This window comes from Eschrichtius robustus, chromosome 3 (assembly GCF_028021215.1).
Source record: "Eschrichtius robustus isolate mEscRob2 chromosome 3, mEscRob2.pri, whole genome shotgun sequence".
In the NCBI taxonomy this organism is placed as follows: Eukaryota; Metazoa; Chordata; class Mammalia; order Artiodactyla; family Eschrichtiidae; genus Eschrichtius; species Eschrichtius robustus.
Genome location: NC_090826.1, coordinates 36644353 through 36668760, shown reverse-complemented (window position 1 = coordinate 36668760; position 24408 = coordinate 36644353). Strand labels below are relative to the sequence as shown.

The 24408-nt window shown below is 51.7% G+C and overlaps 1 protein-coding gene across 8 annotated transcripts in view; it reads left to right on the top strand.

The window, feature by feature from the left end:
- Nucleotides 1-24408, top strand: part of ERI3 (ERI1 exoribonuclease family member 3) — a 128301-nt gene that overhangs the window by 46835 nt on the left and 57058 nt on the right. For 7 of the 8 annotated variants that reach the window (XM_068539745.1, XM_068539742.1, XM_068539746.1 and 4 more), the window contains one exon: nt 20354-20426. In XM_068539745.1, the coding sequence (XP_068395846.1) occupies nt 20354-20426 (73 nt within the window). Of the gene's footprint in view, nt 1-20353; nt 20427-21964; nt 22943-24408 lie in introns of those variants that run through there. The other variant, XM_068539740.1, reaches the window with a different exon arrangement.

Here is a 24408-nt window from a genome sequence, read left to right as displayed (position 1 = left end):
CTCAGCTTTTCACCTGTAGCTTGGAGACCTGTGTTTACCAGCTGAATAGCACAGGTAGCTGAGAAGCTAGACCAAAGGCTTTTCCAGTGACCTGTGGGTCTGAGATCAGGAGGACGGGGGTGTGGGCTGGGAGTGGGGGACAAGGAAGAGCTGATATGAGGGTGGACCTGGTCCTCGGTGCCGTCTGGGAAGAGGCCCTTTGGAAGAGAGGGGCAGGATCATCAGACACCGCTGTGGGGAAGCAGGGCCCAGGGGTCTGCTCAGGGTCTGCTGAGAGGGTTCCCCCTCCCCCTCCCCCGCAGCTTTGGAATAGCGAGTTTTCCTGCCATTGGAGGTCGACTGTGTGAATGCGGGGCTGGCATTTGACTTGAGTGTTTTCCTTGCTTTCCTCGTGAGGTGTGCATACCACACCCCTCTGTTGGTGAAAGTCTGGCGATCAAGAGATACTTGCTCAACATTTAACATTATTTTGTGTGAGACCATCTGAACTAATTTTGCAACAAAAAACTCAGCCACCTGGGTAGAAAGCTTTCTGAAAAAAGAATGATAATTTATAAGAGTGCCAGTTGGGGGAAAGCACTTAATACTATGCTGTCCAGCCAAAGGAAATGAGATCTATTCCAATTACTTCAGTACTCTGACATGAAGTTTTTTGTGTTATTTTGTTCTTTATTCATGATGAAGACCAATCAGGAGGCAGGTGGAAGCATCTGTGTAAAAGTCACACCTGAATTCACACTCTTTTTTTTTTTTTCAGATGACTGAACCCTTTCCAGACTACATAGGTCTCCCTTCTTGTTGTTTCAAGTACAAACAAACATGATGTCTCTGATTGAAAAAAAAAAAGACACTTGCTCATATTACCCTACTCACTGCTTGATTTGGGGGCATGCACTCAATGGGGACTACTGAGGGTCATGCAGCCAAGACTGTGGAAGAGCAGAGACTGCTGTCACTTGGGGTGAAGTCCCATGGCGGTGGAAGCACCCGCCTGGGGAGCATTGTGGGGCAGGGACTGTCTCGTGGGGCATGTAGATGAAGGCTGAAATGCTGAGCCGGTGACATGCTTGATGGGGGTCAGTCTGGGCCCTCTTGGCATCATTCAGCAGAGCTGACCACTTCATCCTTCTTGAAGCACTCTTCATTTCTACTTATGTCTCCTGTTTCTCTGACTTTTCCTTCACAGTCCTTTTGGCAGATTCTTCTTTCCTTTTTTCTTAAATTTGGTGTTTCTTAAATATTGGTATTTCTTCGACCTCTCTCCTAGCTGTCTTTTCTTTTTATCCGACACACTCACACTTACCAGGGTGATCTAATCTATTCCCCAGCTTCAGTTATTCTCTGTATGCTGTCTTCTCATCTTTTCCTCCATCTGAGAAGTGGGAACTGACATGGCAGCAGTGATCCCACTGGAGAAAAGGAATCGGCTTCATCTGCCATCTGAACTCCAAGCCTTCATATCCAGCTCCTGTTCTTTCTCTTACCTAGATATACACAGACCCCTCAGAGCTCAGGTGTTACTTTTCTCCCAACACCTTGTCCTCCAGCATTCTCTTAAATAATGACTGACTGGTACCATCTACTCAGTAGTTCTGTCAGAAACCTGAGAATCACCCTTGGTTCCTCCCTTTAGCCATAACAAATTAATTGCCAAATCCTATTGATCCTTTGTCCCAGAGGTTTCTCAGAGTCTTTGCCTTCTTTCCAAACCCACTACCACTGCCCTAGTTCAGGTCACCATATTCTTCTTGGATTCCTATGAAAGTCTTCTTTCTCACTGGTCTCTCTGACTGTCTTGCTTCTTCTGTTCCTTTCTCCTGATTGTAGCAGATTACATCACACCCGCTTAGCAGCCTTCAAGGCTTCCCCTTGCCCTCCAGGCAAAGTCACACTGTTTATTGGAGCTTTCAAGGCTCTTGTTTATTTCTCTAGCCTCATCTCTTGATGCTGTCTGTGTATTCAGTCCCCACCCCAGCCAGATGCTCTAACCGGCCAATTCCTAAGGATCCCTCCTAACGTCTTTCTCCAGGTGCCTTCCTGTGTGTTCTTGGAGCACATGTGCTTATTGATACGTGAAAGTGTGCTGTAGCTGCCTCAACTTGTCTGTCTCTTTCCCTAGATTGTGGGGCACCATTACAACCCTAGGACAATGCTTGACATGTAGTAGTTGTTCAATAAATGTGTGTTGAATAAATGACAACTAAGTTATGGAGTGGGCCTGTGGAATACCCTGCTCAGGAAGAATGGCAGAGGGTCATAGTGGGTAGGTTCAGGGAGAATGGAATGGAAGAGGAAACCTCGGGCCCTCCTGCACCAGCCTGAGTGTGAGGGGTTAGAGGACCATTCTGCTAGTGCCAAGAAGCTCCTGGGTTGCCCCTGCCAGCACTGGGTGTTGGGCCCTCCACGGTGGGTACTGGGTGAGATGGCGTAGGGGGGCCTGGGCGAGGGAGGAGGAGTTTGGTCCTAGGCGCAGTGTGAAGGGCTTTCTCTGAGACATTTGTGCCCCCAAGACTGAGGGCTGGGACTGCTCTGGAAAAGTTACATCAGGTAATAAAGATAGCCAGCACTTATTGAGCACTTACTACATCCCAGGAGTCCTGCTGTGCTATTTATACATTAATCTCATTTAACCCTTACTACAATCCAATGAAAAAAATTATTTTTGTAACTTTTTTCTGTAACAAATGAGGAAACTGGGGCCCAGAGAGGTAAGTAATTTGTCGAGGGCACACAACCAATTTGTGGCAGGGATTTGAATTCTAGAAGCCATGCGTTTGACCGCTCTGCCATCTGACCATCTGCTTCTATCTTCCTTCATGGCCCATGGCTTTGTGGTTGGTGGGAACGCCCTCCCTCATCTCCTTTGTTCGCAACTGAGTGGCAGAGCCTCGGGATGTTCTCTGACACCCTCGGCTTCTGGTACCTGGTCTGGTGTTGGCGGAGGTCTGGACTGTTACGATCATTTTGCTATGGGGACGTGGTTGGCCAGGAGGTGTGGTGGGGCATGACTTGGGGCTGTCTGAGAGCCTCTTTGCTGAGCTACAGATGAATGAATCCTCAGATCTGTTTTAAGGAAACCACTGCCAATATCACTTTGGACACCTCTATCCTGTAGTATGTTTGGAAGCACGTGGGGCATCTCGTCGTGTCTTTAAGCTCATGAAAACGTGTCTCTTGTCCATGGGTTTGCCAGTTGGTCTCAGCACTGAGCTGTATCACCTTTGATTAGCAGCCTGCTGGGGGAAGGGGCTTGAGTAAGAACTCCCTGGCAGTCCTGACTTGTCTCATTTCCTGATACTTTTATCTGTCACTGCAAGCGCTTGGGCTCCCCTCCTGAACTAATTAAGTTTGCATGTGTTTAGACACATTGCCAAATAGGGCTTAGCAAAGCAGAACTGAGCTACATCTCTTTCTGAGTAGGGAGGGAAGGGTACATGAATGCTCCACCACGAGGACTGGGAGGAGTGTGGGTGACATGGAGCCGGTGTGTACAGATGATAAGCATTCTTCCCTGGCCTCCTTGGGACACAGCAGGCCTTCAAAGCAACCTTCTGACTAGCTGGCAGCAGCAGGTGAGGGCCCACCCTCCAGCTCTCTTAGTGAATTGGCGTTCTAAGAGGGCTGAGGATGGAAAGAGGGCAGGCTCTGAGTAGGATTCTTCTCCCAAGCACAAGCAAAACTGAACATCAAGCTTAGTGGGATTTGCAGGGGGAGTTTGTAGGCCTGTGTGCTGTTTGCTGCCAGCCTGAACCTACCCAGCTCCGTGGCCTAAAACCACTTGTGTGGCTAGCGGAGTGCAGGGTGGCCTTCTTTCCAGGTCTGTGAGAAGTACATTGGAAACGTGGACCACTGAAGGCCGCACTTTCCTTTTTGCCTTGAAGACCCCAGACCACCCTGCACAGTCTGATGATCCCTGTGAAGTGGCGCCAGGGGGAGGGAAGGAGAGTCATATTGCACAGGATCTCCCCACCCTGGATGTAGGGTTCAGCCTAATGGATCACCACGGTGAGGTGATGGCTGCCAGCATGTTTCCATGTCAGACTGATGCCTGCCTTTTACCTAGCGCTGGGTAGCCTGAGGTCTGAGATGTCCCGTGGCATCCTGCCCACACAGCAGCAGGCACGGGGCCTTACCATGTTGTGGAGTCCTCCTCTGAGGTAGGGAGTGAGGGTATTTCCTACAGAAAGCAGGAGAAACAGCCGACTGCCATGCTCAGGGCCTCGGTCCCATAGCTGTGAGGCCAATGGGTCAGCTTCCTGGCCATGAAGAGGTTCTCAGTGGACGAGATCAGCTCAGAGTCAGGGTAGGCTCCCAGTGCACACAAAGTGTGTGCGGACGGGGTGGGGAGAGGGTTCTGGAGGTTGTATAGGAATTCTGGGCCTTTGAGCTGCAGCCTAAGCCCAGAGAGAACGAGAACCAGACCTTCTGCCCTCCCTTCGGCTTCCCTAGAGCCCTCTCGTCAGCAGAGGTACATGGGGTTAGCCCCAAGAAGGCAGCTTGCGTTGATGGGGTCATGTTTCAGCTGCAGCTAATCCAAGTCACTCGATATAAATCTCTCCCTGCTGCCTCTCCCCTCCCTCCCATCCCCAACCCACAGACAGGGAAATGAGTCCTGGCCCTCGCCCTGAATACATCATGGCAGGCCTGCCTCTAATGAGAGAGGGCCATTCATTGTGGGGTGAAGCTCCCTGCAGAGCCTGGGATGCCATTAATTAAAGGAGAGCCACCTGAAGCCAGTGGTGCGGCGCAGCCTGCCACGCTCAGATGGAGCGGTGGTGGGGTAGCCTCGTTAGCCTGACAGCTCCTTGGGCCCCGAGTTCCTGGGCGCGGAGGAGCGAGGGGTGCCCCGCCTCCACCTGAGGGCTCACGGCCTCTGGGGCCAGCCTCCTCGCAGATGCAGGAGGGCCCCCTCCTGCACCTGTCCTGGGGCCTGGACCTGGCAGGAAAGGGGCGCCTGATGGCAGGCTTGGCTGGGGATTATCCATTTCCTTTGGGCAGGCCTCAGGGCAGGAGCAGGCTTCTTTGGAGCCCGAGCAGGCTCCTGGCTCCCGGCTCCCGGTCTGCGCTCCCTTCCCGCTCTTCTGCATGTGGTCCTGGAGCTGCAGGTCAGTGGGTGGTGCAGCCTGAGGCCTTCCTTCAAAGCCTGAGTCCAGGGAAGCTGGTGTGCCCTGGAAGGACCTTGGGCCTGCAGGGGCACTCGGGGAGAGAGAAGTCCTGTCGTCGGGTCTGCGAGCACGGCCCGTCACAGGCAGACAGAGCCTCTGGTGTTCCACTTTCTGGGCATTTCTAGGCTGAAGGGTGGGGCCCCAGTGGCAGCCTCATCTCCTCACCCCCTGGAAGGTGTCAGAGGGTCTAAAGCGCTTTAGTGATTATAGGAATCCCTGGAATGGAAGTTTTGCTCAGTTAAAACCCTGATAAAAGATGGAGATGTTTATGTAGTGACTGACCAGGCGTTGAGATGTTTATGGTGGTGGCAGCCTCCTGCTTTGGCCTGCTGAGGAGCTGCTGACTAGATGGCTCTTTACTGCTTAATTGGTCCTGAGGTGAGTGTTGCCACCTGGTTTCTGGTCCCCGGTCTGACAGGTGGAGTGCCCCTTGACCATCCATGAGGCTCTTACTGCCTCTTCCTTGCTGGCAGGAGGGGCTGTAGGCACTCGGACCTTGACCATCGCCCAGAGTTGGGGTAGCTCAGCCAGTCTCCGCCTTGCTTGTCAGGAAGACAGATTGGTTTTATGTTTGTGGCTCTTCTGGGCAGTGTCTGGAAGTCTGGTTCTACGCTGCATGGGAGAATCTGACAGGCTGCTTCAGAGAGCCTCAGAACCAGCAGGGCACGGCTTGACCAGGGGCGCCAGCTCTGCTTCCCTGGAGCTCATGTGGTCTGGAGTAGAGGCCGCACGCGGCCTCCTGCCAGCTCATGATGTCCTCCACCTAAGACTCGGGCTGCACTGCTTTGTGTTTTGAACATTTTTGGACCTTCCCAGGCCTTGGCCATTTGGGCTTCTCTTTCCTCTGGAGGGTTTGTGTCCTGAACTCCAGGGAGAAAGAGCCACTGTTGATGCTGGAAAATATTTTCCTTTGGGTGAGATATTTTTGTGTTTTTTTTTTTTAACATTCTTTGTGTGACTCTTGAGACCCAGCTTCTTTAAAAAAAATTTACCTTTTTAGAAATGGAGGTATGAAATAGGTACAGTAGGGTGCATACAGTATACAAACGAGAAATGGACAGCTCACTGTATTGTTATACAAGTATACACCTGTGTAGTCACCACCCAGATCAAGACGAAGAACCTTTTCCGTCATCCCAGAAAGTTCCCTTGTGCCCTTTCCCAGTCAGTAATGCCCTCCTTCTGCCAGGTAACCACTACTCTGACTTCTGTTACTTTTGGATCATTTGCCTCTTACTGACTTTCGTATAAATGGAATCAAACGAGATGTACTCTTTTGAGTCGGACTTCCTTTGCTCAACATAGCATGTGAGAGATTCATCCGTGTAGTTGTATGTATCGGTAGTTCAGCCTTTTTATTGCTGGGTAGGATTCCATTGTATTACTGTACTGCAGTTTATCTGTTCCCTTTCTGTTGGACTACATACCTTCTTTAGTCTTTCAGTTTATGTTTGTCGAATAAGTATGTGAATGTTCAATCTGATACGAGCATCTCCCTAGACCTATCAGCTTGTCCTAATTTCCCTCATCCTTTAAAACCTAATTCCAGTCCTTCAGACATGTGGTCTTCCCTGTCTCTTGTGGAATCTGCACTGGCCTCCCTCTTTTCTAAACCCCTGTGATAGAGAGAGACTGACCCCAGGCCTGTGGAAGTGGCCTTTGAGCCCTAGTGACCCATTTTATTTATTCTTTCAGCAGATGTTTATTGAATGCCCGTTATATGTTTTACACTGTTCCAGGTATTGAGGATTTAGCAGTGAACAAAGAGATAAAACTTCCAAAATATCCTGTCTTCATGGGGTTTACATTTCAGTGCATGCAGCCAGCCCTGCCCCCTGTCTTTTGGACCCTGATACCAGAAGAATCTTAGTCTTGCCTAGGCTCCTCTGTCTCCTGGGATTTTGTAGGAGCTTGGTGGCAGTGGCCCTTGCCACCTTGACAGGGCCTCTCCAGGGCTTTTGTGGGCTTTCGTCTCCCTTCTCTGCTGCTGCTGCCTGGCAATGAAAGGGTTTTTCAAGATTGGTGCTTTCTTCCACTATCCAGGAGTCTGATTCCCTCTGTGAGAGGAGAGAATTAATCTCCAACTTTCCATGCCTGTAAGGTGAGTGACCTCTGTTTTGTCAGCGCTTGCCAATCTGTCCTCTAATTCCCAGCCAGGGTAATGGAGACATTACTTTGTGCTAAAGCAAACCACCAGCTCTCCTAGTGCGGATTCTGTCCCGATCCAGGCAGCTCAGAGAGGATCTCCTCGCAGGTGCTCAGGCACCTGGGGGCTACAGAGGTGTTGGTACCTGAGCAGCTTTGGTCTTGAACGGTGATTGGCAGATTCAAAGAGGGAAGATGCCCTGCCATCGTATACTCCCTAACCACCATCCGTGCCAGTGGGGCGGCTGCTTCTGAAATAGGTTTCTATCCTCAGGCTCCTAAGAGCACATGAGAGGCTGTGAACACCCCAGTGAGGAGGAAGGGTCAGGAAACAGGGGTCTTGGAAGGTGAAGGCCAGGGAACTCAAGGCTGCAGCTGGCATAGTGGCCCGTGCCTGAATGACCTGTGGGCTCTGGGGGCTTAGTTCTGTCGCCCTTTGGGAAGGGCGCCTGTGAGCGGGTGGGGTAAATTCTCAGTGTCCCTGGCTAATGGGTGACACGCCTCAGACTTGATAGTTCTGTAAAACTGTTTCTTCCAAAGCCTGCAAGGATGTTGGTTTGGGGAAGAAAGCCAGCCAGCCCAGAGAATCCCGGGAGCCTGACAGGCCTTTTTCTCTGCGATTCTTTCTTGCAGGCAGCCCGAGGCAGCCTGTCTCTTTGTTAACAGAGTGACAGCAATGTGACACCATGGAAATAATTACTAACAAATCACGGTGCTGACTGCAAACAGCTCTCTGTCTTCAGAGGCATGTCAGGGTGCATTAGAGCAGGGCTGGAGGAGCGGCTCGAGGGGGCTGAGGAGCAGCCTGTGCTCAGACGCTCTCCTCTTCTTCCCCCACCCTGACCCCTTGCTGCTCTGTTTGACTTTCCTGCTCATGGCCTTTCCCCACTAGGTCAGCTAAGGGACCTGCTGGGTAAGTGGCATGTGGCTCTTCCCGCTTCCTCTGGGCAGGTAGCTAGGACTCCTGTCTTTGCTAAGGAACACCTGGGTAGTGGTAAGATCCAGGAGTTTTTCCGTTACAGGGCCCCCAAAAGGTGGAAGGATGGTCCATTTTTGATTTACTCGCTGCCAGTTGGGACCAGCTTCGCCTGCTGGTGGTTTTGGGGTGATAGAGAGTATTTGTGCCAGCTGGACCCAGAATCTGGGGGAAACCTTGCGTTTCAGTGTTGGCTCAGCTCCCTTCCCCGACAGCCCTGGATTCTTCCTCGATTGCCAGAGTCAGTTTTGGGTGAGTCGACTCTGCCCATTCCCTCTTGGTTAGCAGAGTGAGTGCTCTGACTGTCAGGGCTGTAAATAAGGTTCTTGGTGTGTGTGTCTGGAGGCAGCCGGGTTGGGTGGGGAAAGGAGTGGAAGGAGGGGCAGCGCTCCGATGGCTCCCTCGCTTGCCCCCCTCCCCTCTCATACAATATTTATCCAGGGATGGGAGTCAGATGCAGCGACCTCAGGGTCACCCAGTTAAATAGCTTCTGAACCTCCCTGCATTCTAATTGCTGCAGTTGTCCTTTGCTCTGGAGGCTTCTCCTCCCCATTGTCTGCTGAGGCACACACTAATGGCTACCCCCCCCCCCCCCCCCCCCCCCGCCCGGCCCTGCTGGGAGGCATCTGTGGGGTGGGGGTGTGTGGAGGGAGGGAGAGGGCTCATTGCTACCTCCCTTTCCCCGGGGATAAGGGAATCTAGGGCCTATTAACAAGCGGCTTTAGCTAGGAGGAGCACAGTCCCCTGCCCCCCTGCTGCCGCCTCCCCAAAGCTGGCTGGAGAAGGAGGCCCAGACGGCGGGCCTGGTTGACGGGCCAAGGGGCTTCCCCCATCTCCAGTCGGATAAGCAGAACTGTGGGACTCGTGACTCCTCTGCAAGGGGACAGACCCTTGAGTACTTGGCTGAGGAGCATCATCCTGTGTTCCCATGGTCCCACATTCATGGCTTAGAAACGTCTAGTGAGTGGTATTTCCTGTTGGAATATACTGCATCTTGCTCAGAGATTGGCCAGATGCAAAAGTCTTCCTGGTCCCCCGGAGGTTGATTTAGATGATTGATGATGGTAGCAGGTGTGCTGCATTTGGTGATTTAAGAGTGGCACGTGCCACACGTCTTCACTAGGACCTCCCTGTAAATGTCAGTTACCACCCACTTCAGCTCTTCTCTTCCGAGAAATACCATTGGAAACTGCCATCGAAGGCACTAACCACTGTGTATCCTGGAAGAATATTCCAGCAGGAGCCTGAAGTTAGCCCCTGTTGAGAGTTGCTCGGGGCCCAGTAAGTACCGTGCTGGGGACTGTGGCGACTGCCAGGTGATCAGGGCAGAAGGAGCAGCACGTGCAAAACTAATTGCAAGCTAAGTAATAAGTACGGTAGAGCATGAGAACACTACAAAGAAGATACAGAACGAATGCCATGAGAACCCAGAGCAGCATAGTAGAGAGACTGAATGGGTAGTATTTTTAGCAGGAAACTTTAAAATAATAAAATGTTAAAGCCCAATATTACAAAACATAAAAGCTGAGCTCTTCTGGTTGAAGCTGGGGCAAGGCCCTGCCCATTCTCCCTCCTCCTCCCCCAGTCCACAAAGTAGCCCGACGTCCCTCCTAGAACCCTAGAGCTCCATGGAGCACAGTTTAAAATGCCCACCAGAAGTGTGACTGCGTAGGCTAGGTGTTACACCTCCTGAAGGGGTCAGGGGAGCTGGAATCAGGGCAGAGGAGATCAGCCAGGGGCCAAGGGAACAGCTGTGTCCTGGAAGCAGAGGTCAGACCGCATCCCAGATCCCGAATGCTTGCAGGATGCTCTCCGCAGAGCCTCCAGAGGGCATTGTAGGCCACACAAAGGCAGCCCAGGCAAAGGGTCAAGATGGCCATAGGCCAGGTGGAGACTCTGGTGGGGGATGAATGAGGTATCTTGGAGACCACTCAAACTGCTACGGAGTGCCTGAGCCAAAAAGAGAATAGCTCACCAGCCAAGACACCGACCAGAGTACCCTGGAAACCTCCTGTCACCTGCTCACCCTCCTCCCTGGACCCTGCTGCCTGCTGCCTGCTGGGGCCTCTGCCATTCCGCCTGGGAAGGAGGGCTGGCCGGTCCTGGTGGCCGCTCCAGCACTTTTCACAGCCACAACAGGTGGGGCACTGTGCCCTTTCCCTGGAAGAATTGCAGCGGGAGGGACTCCGAAGAGGCGCTTGTCTTATTGTTTCACCAGAGAGGGGCTGACGAGATACACAGTATTTGATTTTGTGGCACTGGGGAGGTGCATGTTAGACTGTTCCCCAGGGTGTTTGTGGCTCTTGTGTGCTTTGTGTGGTTATTTCTGTGGGCTCCGTGTGGGAGAAATGGGAGTAGAGATAGGTGGCAGGTGGGCCACAAAGCGGTGGAGCAGGGAGGTGCTCTGTACATATACGGTGCCTTTTGGAGGCTTCAAGCATCTGCTTGCCGATGGGGATTTGAGGTTGGTTTTCTCTGGGAGTACGGGCAGCTTGGCCTATGGGGCGTGCCTCTGCACCCGCTTGTGTTCTGGTTTGTGTTTGGGAACTCTCCAGAGCAGCATGTCTGGGAACACCTCCAGCTGTGCTGCCAGACCCAGACGCAGGTGACGGCCTTTCGTCTGTACCATAGGGAAACCAAGAGGAAATTAAATGTCATTTGCCCCCTGCACAGCAGGTTGCTGCCAGATCAGGCATGCTGATCAGAGCTGTGCGGAGAGCACCCGAGGGAAGGCTTGTGCCTGCAGCCATGCCCTCTGGGCTGTGGAGACTCCCGGGTGACGGCCTGGCTCAGGCCCAGGGCTTTCTCTGCCAGGCTGGGTTCACCCTGGCCTGAGGCCCAGCCCTGTGCTACATGGCAGCTGTGGCCCATGCCAGGCCGGAGGTGCATGTGTACCAGTGGGAGGGGGTGGAGGGGCAGGGCAGGGCCTGGCAATAGAGGACACACAGGAGCCAGTGAGGTGATCAGCCCCTCCTCAGAGAAGCTCTGTGGTATTGTGGAAAGAACAGGACCTTTAGGATTGAAAGAGACCTGGGTTTGAGTCCTGGCTCCACTACCTACTAGTTGTAGGGCCTTGGGAAAGTCACATTACCACTCTCAACCTCCATTTCCTCATCTGTGAAATGGAGAGTATAATAAGCTCTGGCTTCTGACATCTGTTGGGGAAGTAGCTTCCTGTTGGGACTGGTGCCTGAGTTTCCTCACCCCACCTCCCCTAGATCTGGAAAGATGGCCTGGAGCCCCTGGTACCTGGGGCCTCAAGTGTAGTGAGCTGGCTGAAGTTGATGGGAAGTGGGGCGGGGAGTGAGTCTGGCTGGGGCGGTACCGCTGGTACTCTCTCCCAGCGCGAGGCCTTTCCTTCTTGTCCTCCTTGTCCTCTCAACCAAGCATCCCAAGGCTCATCTCATTATGAGATGAGCACGGGTGATAGTGGTCACCCTCTTAATTGGGGGGCTCAGCTGGCTCCCTCCAGCCTCATACTTGCACTCCCCTTCCTGTTTGAGAGGACCTCAGGGCTCGTCCCAACCCCTCCCTTGCCTTGAGTCCTAGTGGCGGGGCGTAGTTCTTGGCTCTGCAGTGACATTTATTAACAGGGCTTTGGGAAGAGATGTTTTAATACTGTGAGTGTTCTCTCTAGAAAACTCCCCACCCCCACCCCACCCCCATCTGAGGCATGGCTGCTGGTGGTGAAATTCATTAGTGTTCCCTGACAGGCAGTGGCGACAGAGGCGCTCGCTGTCTGCTTCCCGCTCTCTCGCTCTCGTGCTCCTGCTTCACGCACACTGATATTTAAAGCTGATGGGCTGCTTATAGACTTCTTGTACCATGACAAGTTTGGGGAGGGGGATGGGGGAGGAAGAGACAGACAAGGAGCCAGCTGTCACGCTGGTATTTCAAACAGTACTCTCTCCTGACCCTTTGCAGGCTCCAGCAAGTGTATCATCTTTCTGAAGCCGGTGGTTGGAATTGTAACCTGCAGCCGTCCCAGAGGATAGGGGCAAGTGTGGGGGCAAAGTGGGCTGAAAAGTCGGCAGTGCGTTCTCCCAAGGCTCTGGGCAGGAGGAGAGTGCAGGGACAGAGAGAGGGAGGGAGGGGGAGAGAGAGAGAGAGAGAGAGAAAGAGAGAGAGAGAGAGAGAGAGAGAGAGAGAGTGTGTGTGTGTGTGTGTGTGTGTGTGTGTGTGTGTGTGTGTGTGTGTGAGATAGCAAAGGGGATTGAAGCTCAGTCTCTGTAAGTGCTCCTCAGCATTGCCCTCCCATCCCCAGGAATGAGATGACCCTTTGCTGTACTCTCTCCTGGAGCGATCATTATAGTTCATGCTGTGGTTATCTTCTAGGTAGTCCTGAAGGCTCCCTGAGTATAGGAATCAGGTTTGATTGGCCTCTACTCCTTGAGGGTCCTGGGTCTCAGTGATACCCGTGGTATCAATTCAGGTAGAAAGTTCTCCCACTTTGTGTCTCAGACTGGGGCCTTGGCTTTTGTTCCCTCCTATTTGCGTGCTGATTTTTTGGATTTGGAGAGTGAGTACCAAGGTGCTTCTCTATCCACAGCTCCTCCCCTCGCCCCCAAGCTTCTTGGAATTCATTTTGGCAACTGTTGAATGGTTCTGGGACCTCCCTACTCTGTCATCCCCAGGAAACTTCTCTAGAATCCTTTTCCTGACCAAGGCACTGTCTTCTCAATGCAGGTGGCCTGGAAGCATCTGCAAAGGCAGGTTTGGTCTCAGCTGACCTCCTTACAGCCAGAATCCCTTCTATAAGTGCTTATTTATAAAATATGTTTCCCTTGGCCGGCTCGTTTAACCTTCACAGAGCAGGGCATGGAGGTGATGTAACTTGCCCAAGGACACATGTTCACTTGACCAGGTTGTCTCTTAGTGTGGCAGAGCCATGTGCCTGGTGGGGCTTCTACTGTGCTCTCCTTCCCCCCACCCCCATCAGGGGCTCTTCTAGCTCCAGGGTCTGCATGGGGGAAGTGATTTGGGAACAGACCTGACTCTTCCACTCCCTGCTCTTTTAGCCTTGTCAGTGCTGTCAGTGCTCCCATTGGCTTCCTCAATTTCAGCACAGCTGTGTCTGTGTATGTGCGTCTGTGGGACAGAGAGGGGTTACTGGCCATCTCCTGGTGGAGGGTGGAGCCAGAATGCCTTTTCTCTCTGTAGACTGAAGTGTATTCTTGAACTGTCCAGGATCATCTTTGATGTGCTCACCTCCTGTAACCCCCATTGCCCTCATCCTTCCCCCACACCCTACACACTATCCTGTAGGCTTCTAGTAGGGGTTGCTGGTGCAGGGCAGTGCCTTTCTCTCCCTTGCTGTCCTTGCCAGCCCTGCCCTGGTGGAAAGCACTGAGCGTTTGGCCCGCCGGGGGCAGCCAGGCTGTATCTCCTGCCATGGTGCGTCTTGCAGGTGAGATGGAAACTGACTGGCTTTGATAAGTACGAGACTTGAGCATTAATTTTTTATACATCAGCAGTGGCCAAGTGAGTGAATTCAATTATGAGTCTGCCTCTCTCCACCCTCCTCCCCATAGTGTGGTGGTTCAGAGCAGAGACTAAGGAACCTGTTGAAATGAGAAACCCCTATTTCCTTGTTTGACCCCCTCACTAATTCGGGTTAAATTGCTACGCGATTGCAGTGGTGACACATTGTGCCTGCCTGTGTTTGTATAAGAGGATGCAGTGGGGGTGGAAGGACCAATTTGTGCAGAGATAAAAGGTGTCACAGGCAGATAACTAACGTCCCAGCCCCGTGCCTGCTCTCATTGTAGCTCAGTTGGCTCCGTGTAGAAGCCCAGCCTTCCCCTCTTCCTTCCTTCCCTCCCCTTGCTCATATTTTACCTCGATGCCACAGCGTAATGATGCCCTGCGTAGTGGGGGAGGAGATAGGCACCTCTGGCTGACAGCCCTTCCTGATAACCAAATTCCAGCCCATCCATCACCAGCTACTCTCCTCAACTTGAGGAAAAGTGATCGTGAAAGGCGGGCCGTTTATCACCCAGGGTCTGTTTATCTCCTCTGGGTAGGGGAACGGAAATAGGAGAGACAAAGAGCTGCGTCCCCAGCTAAGTGCTGCCTCGGCTGGGGTAGCCTGCCGGAGCTGGATGCAGAATCACGTCATGCTGACTGGGGAGGCTCTGACTAGTAGGACTCCCAGACTGGGACCCAGGGGAAGGGGACCTTTCCTGAGGCTCAGCCCTGGGAGTTGGAGACAAGCCTAGGAGATGTGGTGATTCTGAGATGCAGGACAGCCAGTGACAGCATTCTTTGGGAAGGTTTGTATCAGAATGAGCAAGTGTGGAGCCCCTCATGGAAACAAGTCCAACCCCCCTCATAGGTGACCCCTCGGCAGGAGCTCCCATCTGCCTGGTCGGCTGGGTCTGCTGCTTCCGTCTTCCCCAGGCTGGGCCTTCCATGCCTCCGTGCTCCAAGGTGACTTTGAAGAAGACAGGGCCTTTCTCCCTGCTCTTTGCCTCTGCACCTCAACACTCCCCATTTTCTGCATATCAGGTGGGACAAAATAGTTTGCCCTTGCAGGTGAGCAGTACGTGCTTTTGAGTACCAGGACTGACAGCCTACACCACTCCAAGATCTGGGTCCCACAGCTTTTCCAGAGAGGCAGAGAGGGATCAAATATGGCCTCCGATTCAGCTGACTTTCTCCTCTTTAAGGGCTTGAGAGTGACCTGCATCTCCGCAATTTAGAGTTGTCGCTAAGACTTGCAGAGAAAAAAAGCACAGAAGGAAGAGTGTCCATGACCTCTGCCAGAACGGGTGCCTGCTCTCCTGCTGGTCCTGGCTCTTGGTGTCTGCCAGTCTGTTTGTCAGACCTCCATGGATGCTGCTGGCCCCATCGACTCAAGCCTAGTAGTTCTAGCAGGGTCCCCCAGCTCTGCTTCACCCAGTCTTCAAAGCTGAGCTCTTGCTAACAGTGGCTTCGTCCCGCCCATACCCATTAGCAAGGGTGACGTTCCCTTAATGAGCTAGTCCCCTGCCTTGGCTGGTGCTGAGCTGGTCACACCTGTTTGCCATCAGGGCTGTCTGGACCTAGCCCAAGTGCTGGGCTGCAGGTGGTAGGGCTGGATGAGGGGCTCCTTTTGCTCTGTGCTGTATGGGCGGGGGCCTGTTTCTTACACCCCTATTCCTCCCATACTGTTCTCTTCTTTCTAAGTAGGAGAGGGCTTTCTTTGCTTTCTTTTTGTTATTTAGCAGGGGTAATATCTTTTCTAACGCCCCTCTGGATGGAGCAGCAGGGAGCCAGTCAAGCATCAGCAAGAGGGTTTCACAGTGGGTTCTGATGACCCTAAGGGGCCAGTGTGATAAGAGCAGGGCCACATGGTAAATGCCAAAGGCAGAGCCCCTCTCTGGCCCTAGGCCCCATAGTATTTGGAAAGCAATCATATCCCTTGGTTTAGAGCCCACAGGCAGGACTGGGGTTGGTGGTGGTGGGGGGGCTTCCTTAAAGAGGGCCCCTTGCATTCACGAAGCTGAAGGAAGTTTTGATTTGGTTGAAAAAAAATCCCATTCCTTTTTACGGCCTGGACATAATTGGCTCTTTTCTATTGGCCATCAGTGATGTCATTCGGACCCTCATAAAGAAGGGGAAATCACACCTGTGGACTTGGTGCATAAAATTTCATTGGGCAGCAGTAATAAGCATGGCCAGATGATGTTTGGGCAGTTGAGGAGCTCTGTGCCCAGTGATCCCAGCTGCCTGGAGACCTGGGCACCATAAACCTGCCTGCACGTTCATGCCCGTAGGCTAGTCCAGGGCCCACTGCCAGTGGCTCTTTTCCTGGGATCAGTATCTGGTAGGAACTCACAGCATTCAGGCCCTTTGTGCCAGGGTGACTTTTGCCTTTTTCTTTTCTAAATTGGTGGAACCATGTACCCACTGGTACCCACTGACCCTAGCCTTAGGCTCCTAAGAACCGTGGACCCAGGTGTGACCTTGAGCACTGACCACCATGCTGCCTGCCCCTCTAAAGCCCCAGACCTTGCCTTCCCAGGGACTGCAAAGACTGCATCTATATGATTGATGCCTTGTGTAGTCAGAAGACTTAGATCCCATTTCTAGTTCTGCCCTTGGCTTGTTGTCTGATTAAGCAAATCCTTTTTCTTCTCTGGGCATCAGTTTCCTCTTTTATGAAGGGGTGACAACTACTCTAACCTACCTTCCTCACAGGGTTTCTGTTGGTGCTCTCTAAGCTGGGCTAGGGTTCTGTCATAGAAATGTGTAGCTGTCTTCCCACGAGGCACCTGGGAGCTCAAGTTCTGGCATATGGCTCTGTGTCTCTTGTGAAGATGGGCCTGGGTCCTGCTATAACTGTACTGCTTGAGTCTTGAAGTCACATAGCTAGGACCTCCCATTAGCTGGAGGACTCAACAACCTGAATGCCTGTGAGTCTGCAAACAGCATGTGTACCTGCAAGTGACCAGGGCCCCAAGTGAGAATGATGGTCGCGCCTGCCTCTGTTTCAGTCAGCCAGGGGGCCCAGGCAGCACTCTGGATGCTGCTGAGCCGTATCTGAAGCTGACAATCTGTCTAGTCTGTCCTCAGTGTGACCACTCTGGTATAGGTCCTCCACCAAGAGAAACAGGCAGGATCCTACTGAGCTAGACACTTCCTACCTGGGTAGAGAAGCCTACAGCTGACATCTGCCTTTGAAATCCTGCTGAAGAGGGAGCCCTTCCCTCTCCCAGGACCAGCCAGCCAAAAGCACTCCTGGCCTGTGTCAACTAAAAGAATCAGAGGGTGCTGGGCTTGGCTAAGGGAGGGTATGATAGGTGACCCAGGACCCTTGCCTTTTGCTGGCCAGTCCCCTAACCTGCTCCTTTGTAGATTCTGCTGCTTCTGGTGGCCCCCTTCACTCACAGGTCTTAATATGATTTTTCAAAAATAGCTGACCTAAGCAAGCATTTCACAAATACCAAGGATAAGGAACATGAAAGAAAAATTGAAGGGAATAAGAAAATTATCCAGACATTACAGTTCTGCTTCTTAGGCAACCACATTCTAGTTCCTAAAGCTACCTTTCATCTTTCAAAATCTTGCCTCATTTCCTTATAACCTTGGTCCTTGGTTCCCACATGGGGACATCCTACCTGGATACCCCTTCATCATCTTGGCCTCAGCCAGAATTTCCCTCCCAGGAAATTGACTGGTTGTAGTTAGTGTCACTGTGCCACCTGGGTGTTGAGAGGAACCTTCCCTTGGAAAGGTGTCTCAGGTCTTAGAAAAGTAAATCCTTAACTCTACCACCTGAAACATGGGCACTGACTTCCAACTAGTGTCTGTCAAATAATTGAAGAGTAATGGATGGAAGGCTGACCGCCCTAACACTTTCTAGGGTAGAAACAAGTCATTTCGACTGGATTCTTTTTGCCAAGCCTCTTAAAAAAGGAGTTTGTGCTTGTGATCTCCACTTTCTTATCTCTTCTCACTCTTCAACACATCGCCTGCTGCCTTCTGTCCCCACCAGCCCACCGATGCCAAATTCATTGGGTTTTTCTCAGCTCCATCTTGCTTGACCACTCTGGCATTTGACACTAATGACCTGCTTTTTAAGCTCAAAAATCAGTTATCAATATTCCAGAAAGGGTAAACCTGCTTTCATCATCATTTAGGTTGACCACAGGTGATGTGAAGTGGGGTCCAAAGAGCATGTGTGACCTTGGCTATCTGATACCCTGAAAAAGGTCCAGGAGCCTCGCCCTCTGGACATGGCGGTGGGTTGGGTGAGTCCCGACTCATGGTACATTATCTCCTACAGAATTCTCGAAGGAGCTGAGGCTGTGCGACCTGGAGAAGGGAACTCTGAGGAAGCTCCCTAGGCTCTCAGATCTTGGGAGGGTTCTGCAAGGAAGAGATAGAAGTCTCATTCTCTGTAGTTTCTAAAGACATTTCTCAGACTCATGGGTAGAAGTTACAAGGGACAGATTTTAGTTTAGTATTAAGGAAGGATGTTCTGAGAATTGAAGGAGTCTAAAATTAGAGCCGACTGCTGCGTGTAGTAGTGAGTTCCTTGTCTGTGGTGATGGTCTGGTAGGGGTGGCCTGGTTTCATTTTAGCTCAACAAAACTTATGAGACATTAGCCTGGGCCCTCTGCTCATCTCATTCCACACTCTTCCCAGGTGATCTCGTCTACTCTCATGGCTTTAATTTTACTTAAATTACATTAATGACTTAGCAATTTATATCTCCAGTCCCGACCTGTCTTTAAAACTGGATATCCATCTGCCTCTTAGACATCGTCCCCACTGCCAAATGTCTCCTAGGCATCTCAGACTCAACAGATGTTGAGCGCTTAGCACACGTCAGGTGTATATCTAAAACTACATTCCCAAACTCATGCCTTCATCCGGTGGGGAGGTAGGGGCGAGGCAGTGGGAGCAGTGTACCCTGGTTTAGGGAGACACTGTGTGAAGAAAATTTAAAAACAATAATGAAATTGACTAAATGCTGGTCCGCTTCATCTATTAGATATGCTCTCTGCACCCCTAACTTTGTCTTTGTATCTGTCTCAGTGAGTAGCATGAAGCGAGCCAAGCCACACACCTCTGAATTGGGTTCTACTGCTTTCTCTCATTGGGCCCCACGTCCCATTCGGTCACCAAGGCTTCCTTTATATCTTTTTCTGTTGCTGGCTCGCTGTCTCTTCGGCTACTGTCTAGTCTCCTGGCTACTACTCGGCTTTTTTAGTGTATTGTTTTTGTTGCCCCCAGAACAATCTTTGTAAATCACAACTCTTCTGAGGCTCTCTATTGCCTGTGGCCAAGCTCCTCTTAGCAAGAAAACTCCATGATCTTCCCCAGCTGATATTTCTAGTATCTTCCACCATCCTTCCACGTACCCCAATACTGCAACTTAAGGCTTTTTTTGAAGTTTATTTATTTTTGGCTGCCTTGGGTCTTCGTTGCTGCGCGTGGGCTTTCTCTAGTTGTGGCGAGCGGGGGCTACTCTTCGTTATGGTGCACGGGCTTCTCACTGCGGTGGCTTCTCTTGTTGCGGAGCACGGGCTCAAGGCGCGCAGGCTTCAGTAGTTGTGGCTCACGGGCTGTAGAGCGCAGACTCAGTAGTTGTGGCACATGGGCTTAGCTGCTCCGCGGCATGTGGGATCTTCCCGGACCAGGGCTCGAACCTGTGTCCCCTTGCATTGGCAGGCGGATTCTTAACCACTGCGCCACCAGGGAAGTCCCAACTTAAGGCTTTTTATCTATTTCTTTTATTATCCATTCCATTGAACAAACTGTGAGCCCCTTACGTGCAGGAGTTAAGTCTTACTTTTTGAGGCCTAAGTGACTGACGGTTATTGTAAAACATCAGTAAGTGTTTGGCTGAATGGATTTGTGTGGGCGAAATGGCATCATCAGCTGGAAGGGGAGATAATTTATAAATTATAATTTAAAGAAAAAACAAGAACAGGTTCTTGGTTTAGATTCTGACTTCTTTTTAGCCCTCTGTATGGTCTCTTCTCTATCACAGAAAGCCTATTGCTTGAGACTTAAATGTGAGCCGAAGCCCCTGCCCAACTATCTCTAAATCACATGCTCTTCCTCTCTCTCCTCCTGTCTTACATCTCTGCCTCTCTGTGTAACAAGATGACGACAACATCCTGGTGCATTGGAAGGAACATAGGCTTTGGAGTGAGACAGACCTGGGTTCAGTTCTTGGCACTATCATGTTTTACCTGTGGAATCTTAGGTAACCCCTCTGAATCTTTTCCTCATCTATAATATATACAGATCTACCCACCTCACAGCATCTCTCTGAATTAACATGAGAATGTAAGTAAGACACTTAGTGTGTTGTAGGCCATCAGAAAGCAGTGCGGCTGATATCATTTTGAATAGAGTCTCCAGGTTCTCACAGTTGGATCTGAGGGCTGCATCTGGAGCCCAGTGTCCAGAGCGCTGGAGGTGGGGTGCCTTTCTTGGGTGGGGTAGGACCCATGGCTAGTGGGTTAGCCTTTGAGGTCACTTTTTCTTATAGACTCTATTGGATTTCCTGTTTTAAGACTCCGTACCTGGGACATGGGTGCTCAACTTGTTCTCTCCTCCCTTTCTTCAGGCTCCCGGGCCAGTGCCAGTACTTGGGCTTGCCAGTGGCAGATTACTTCAAGCAGTGGATTAATCTGAAAAAGGTACTGTGTCTGAGTCCCGCTCCATGCTTCCTCTGGTTCTCCTTTGCCTCAGACCACCCCCCTCTCTTGCTTTCTTTTCTCATTGCTGTTTTCATCTTGTTGTTCTCATCCCTTTTCTTTTCTTCTCTTTTCTTAATACCCTTCCCTAGCTAATGTGTGCTGGAAAGTTGTGGTTATTTCTGGGAGTGGGGAGCTGCTTGGGGGACCAGGCTGCTGGGTGGAGTTTGACACTGCCCTCCTTGGTGTTAACCCAGATGTGCAGAGAAGTCCCGATTAAGGGTAGTTTCCAGGTTCTTGCTTGGTGCTCCACCTCTGGGCTGAGCTGCATTGCCTCTGGGAGGGAGGTGGTCCTAGCTGAGCCTCTGGGAAAGTATCATGAGTGATCATGAGTGTGGCCTCTGAGCCTCCTGACTGGCCCTGGTATCTCCTTCGGGTTGGGAGGCAGAGTTGGTTCAGGCGGGCTTTGGTCCTGTCTAGCCCCAGCCGAGCTTGCTCATGTGAGAAGGGCTGTGGACACTAGAGCCCACTTCCCTTTGAGCATGGGGGAAGAGACTGGCACTCATGTAGCACTAAGCACCTGGGGAGTGGGCGCTGAGGCTGTGAGCCAGGAGGGACCCGGTGTAGCTAGGAAAGTGGGCCTGGCAGAGAATGAATCACCCAGAAAACTGTACTTTCCTAGTATATGCTGTCCTTCCTAGGTAAGCACAAGAAGGGAGGTGCAGGAATAGACTCCGCAGACCCCTGCTCTGATAGGATCCTGGCTCTAGGAGGCCCAGGCCGCTAGGGAGACTGACTCCTATTAATCCCTGTGATGTAAGGGCAACCGACCTGGGGCAGCCACAGGAACCCCATGCCGTTCAGTGACTCCCAGGAAGCTCAGAAAAGGGAGAACACACCAGAGGTCAGAGTAGTGGCTCCCGGGGGGCCCAGAGAAGGGAGAGGTCGTTGGAGGCTCAGGCTGGTGTCGTGGGGATTTGGGTCTTGAACTGGGCATTCAAGGGAGGTGGGATTTGGATCTGAGGAGGAGAGGGGGCTTCGGGGCAGGGGGAGCAGCATGCTTTTGGTGTGTGTGAGGGCTGGAGCTAAGTGAGCATTTGGAGGAGCAATGGAAGACAATGACCTTGGACTTTGTTCCATACGTCTCAGGGTGGCCACTCTCTGTGACAGTGTTTGTGAACTCCTTTGCTTTTCCCTGGTGTACGGGTCCTTTGCCCTCTGGCTTGTCTGTGCTTTGACCCCTCCCCACCTCTCCCGATGATCTCCCTTGCAGCTGAACAACAGCTGCTTACTACCTCCCAGCTTTGGCTGAGGAGGCCAGGCTCTGTCCTGCCTTCAGGCCTTGGCCTATGGCCTATGGCCTTCCCTCTGAAGCGCCCCCAGTCATCTTCACCGGGCTTATTCCCTCTCCTTGACGATTCAGCTCAGGTCTCATCTCCACTGAGAAGCTTTGCAGTCGAACTCTTGCCTTGAGGCTCCTTGACACTCTGGATATCAGTGATCTTTGAGGGTTGAAACTGAGTCCGTGTGTTTCCTTGCAGACGTGTCCATCCGAAGCACAAAGACTGAGTCTGGCTCCTCTCTGTGTCCCCGGTGGCCAGATCAAGGCTAGGTGCAGAGTGTGTGCTCAGTGAACAATTGCTGGCTGGCTGGCTGATCTCTGAGAGCTGGCTCCAGAGAGGCCCTCTCACGCGGGCCTTGGCAGGGCTACGCGTGCGGGTGTGGCCAGGCCTGTGCTCCTGGAAGACGGCGTGCCAGCTGTCAGAGTGCATCTGAGGCTGCTTGCTGGCCTCGGCAAATGCAATGTGAAGGCCCCACCAAGCGAGGCAGGCGCTGACCATGAACAATTGCTCTGTGAAGTTCACTAGACTTTTTGGTGTATGGATGACTCCCTGCCTCTAGCTTCCTCGGCAGAGAGGCGGGAAAGCAGCCGAGCCGTGTGATAACATTGCTACTCGGGACTACCTGGGTGCTGCTGGCAGTGGAGGCTGCTGCCGAGCCTGCTCAGCTTGCGTGTCTGCCAGACTGTGCTGAGCCATGGAGCGGAGAGTGGGTACCAGGGGAAACTGAGGACTCCGTCATCGCCTCTTGGGAGGTCGACTGAGCAGGTCTAAGAAAAACCAGGGGTCTCACCCCTTCCTCTCTGCCCTACAGCCACATCGTGTTCCAGCTGTGCTTAAGGGCCCAGCAGGAAAGATGACCGAACTCCAGTCCTTGCCAGCAGCCATGCAAGACAGGGAGGCTGCAGGGCCCCAGAGGTCCAGGCACATGGCAATCCTTCTGATCTTTATACTGCGTGACTTAGTGCAAGTTACACAAAGATTCCTGCACCCTTAAAAAGAGCAATGATGAAAGCTAAGCCGGAGAGGCCATTGCCAGGGTTGTGGGAGTACCATGTAAAAGCCTCACTCCTGCCTTCTGTCCCCAGGTGGGACCCAGGCCCTGGCTGTCTGCAGACTCCTCTCCCATCCTTGATCTTACTTTGTCCTACCCCCTTCCCTTCCTCTCCTCTCCTCAACCCCCCAGCAGGGCTTTGCCCCATGAAAAGAATGGGGAGTGTCCTGGTCTGCTTGGCCGCCTAGACGTGCTGAGTGAGCACCTGGGACTGAGGTCACAGTCTGCACTGACTGACTAAGGCCTCCAGTCTGAGAAGAGGCAGAATGTTATCTTTCAGCTGCCCTCTCCTGTCCAGAGGCGGTGTGGGCTGCGTCAGGGAAGGACAACTTTTCTAGGGCCAGGTTTACACGTCGCCTGTCTCCACCTACTTTCCCCGTAGCAGAGAGGAGCAAGCCGGTGTTTGCTGACATTTGGAATGTCATTGAATGATCTATACTCTTATTGAACTGTCAGCCTAGAGAGGACTTGGGGCCCTGCTTCCAGCAGCCTCCAGGAGGTCAGAGCTGTCACTGAGGGGCCAGAAGAGTACACACACACACACACACACACACACAAATATACACGTGTACTCATGTGAATGAATACACTCAAGCGAGCATACCCAAAATTGTATGTATGTATCCATACTTGCATATATGTGTATACACACATTCACCTGCAGAGATATCTGAAAATATACGCAGACACATATGTGTTTATATATACATATTCATAAAATGTAAGGGTACATGCACATATATGAGCATACACATCTGCATCAATAAGCAAAATATTTTTGAGCGCCTTGTGTGTTCCAGGTACTGTGCTGGGCCCTGGGGATATAACAGAAGAGATGGATGTTAAACAAACAATTTCAATTGTGTTATAACACTAAAAAGTTCAGAGTCATGGAATCACATCACAAGGGGACCTGACTTAGTGGGGTGGAGGGAGGAAGGGAGTCTAAGCTGAGACCTGGGGGATGAGCAGGAATTGGCTAAGCAGAAAACCACAAGTGGCAAGGCCCTGGGGTGAAGAGAAGCCTGGCAGCTTCATGAAACTAGAATGTAAGTTCCATGAGGGCCAAAGAACTTTTGTCTCTTCTGTTTACTCTTCTGTCTTCATCACTTTGGATAGTTCCTGGCACACAGTAGATGTTTAATCATTATTTGTTGAATGAATGACTACCTGAAGCACAGTGAAAGTGGGGAAGAGAGAAGGCTGACATAAGATGAAACTGGAGGGGACTCTGTAGACCAGACTTTAGATTTTGATCTTTATCCTTAGGGTGAGGGGAAGCAACTAAAAGGTATTGAACATAGGAGAGCATCATCTGATTTGCATTTTGAAAAAAATCTCTCTGGCTGCAGTGTAGAGAGAGCTAGGAGTAGATATAGGGGACCAGTACTGGTTTTTCTTAATGGGGCTATAGTTGGCGTGTTGGGATGGGGCACATCATCACATGGGCAACATCACTGAACTCGCAGCATCCCCAGTCCCTGTTCATTGAAGCCAGTAGTGCACCTCTCCAAGTCACTGTGACAGCTAAAAATGCCACCTCCCCCTCGACAGACACATACTTTTCCGGTGGCCTGGATGGTGCGGGAGT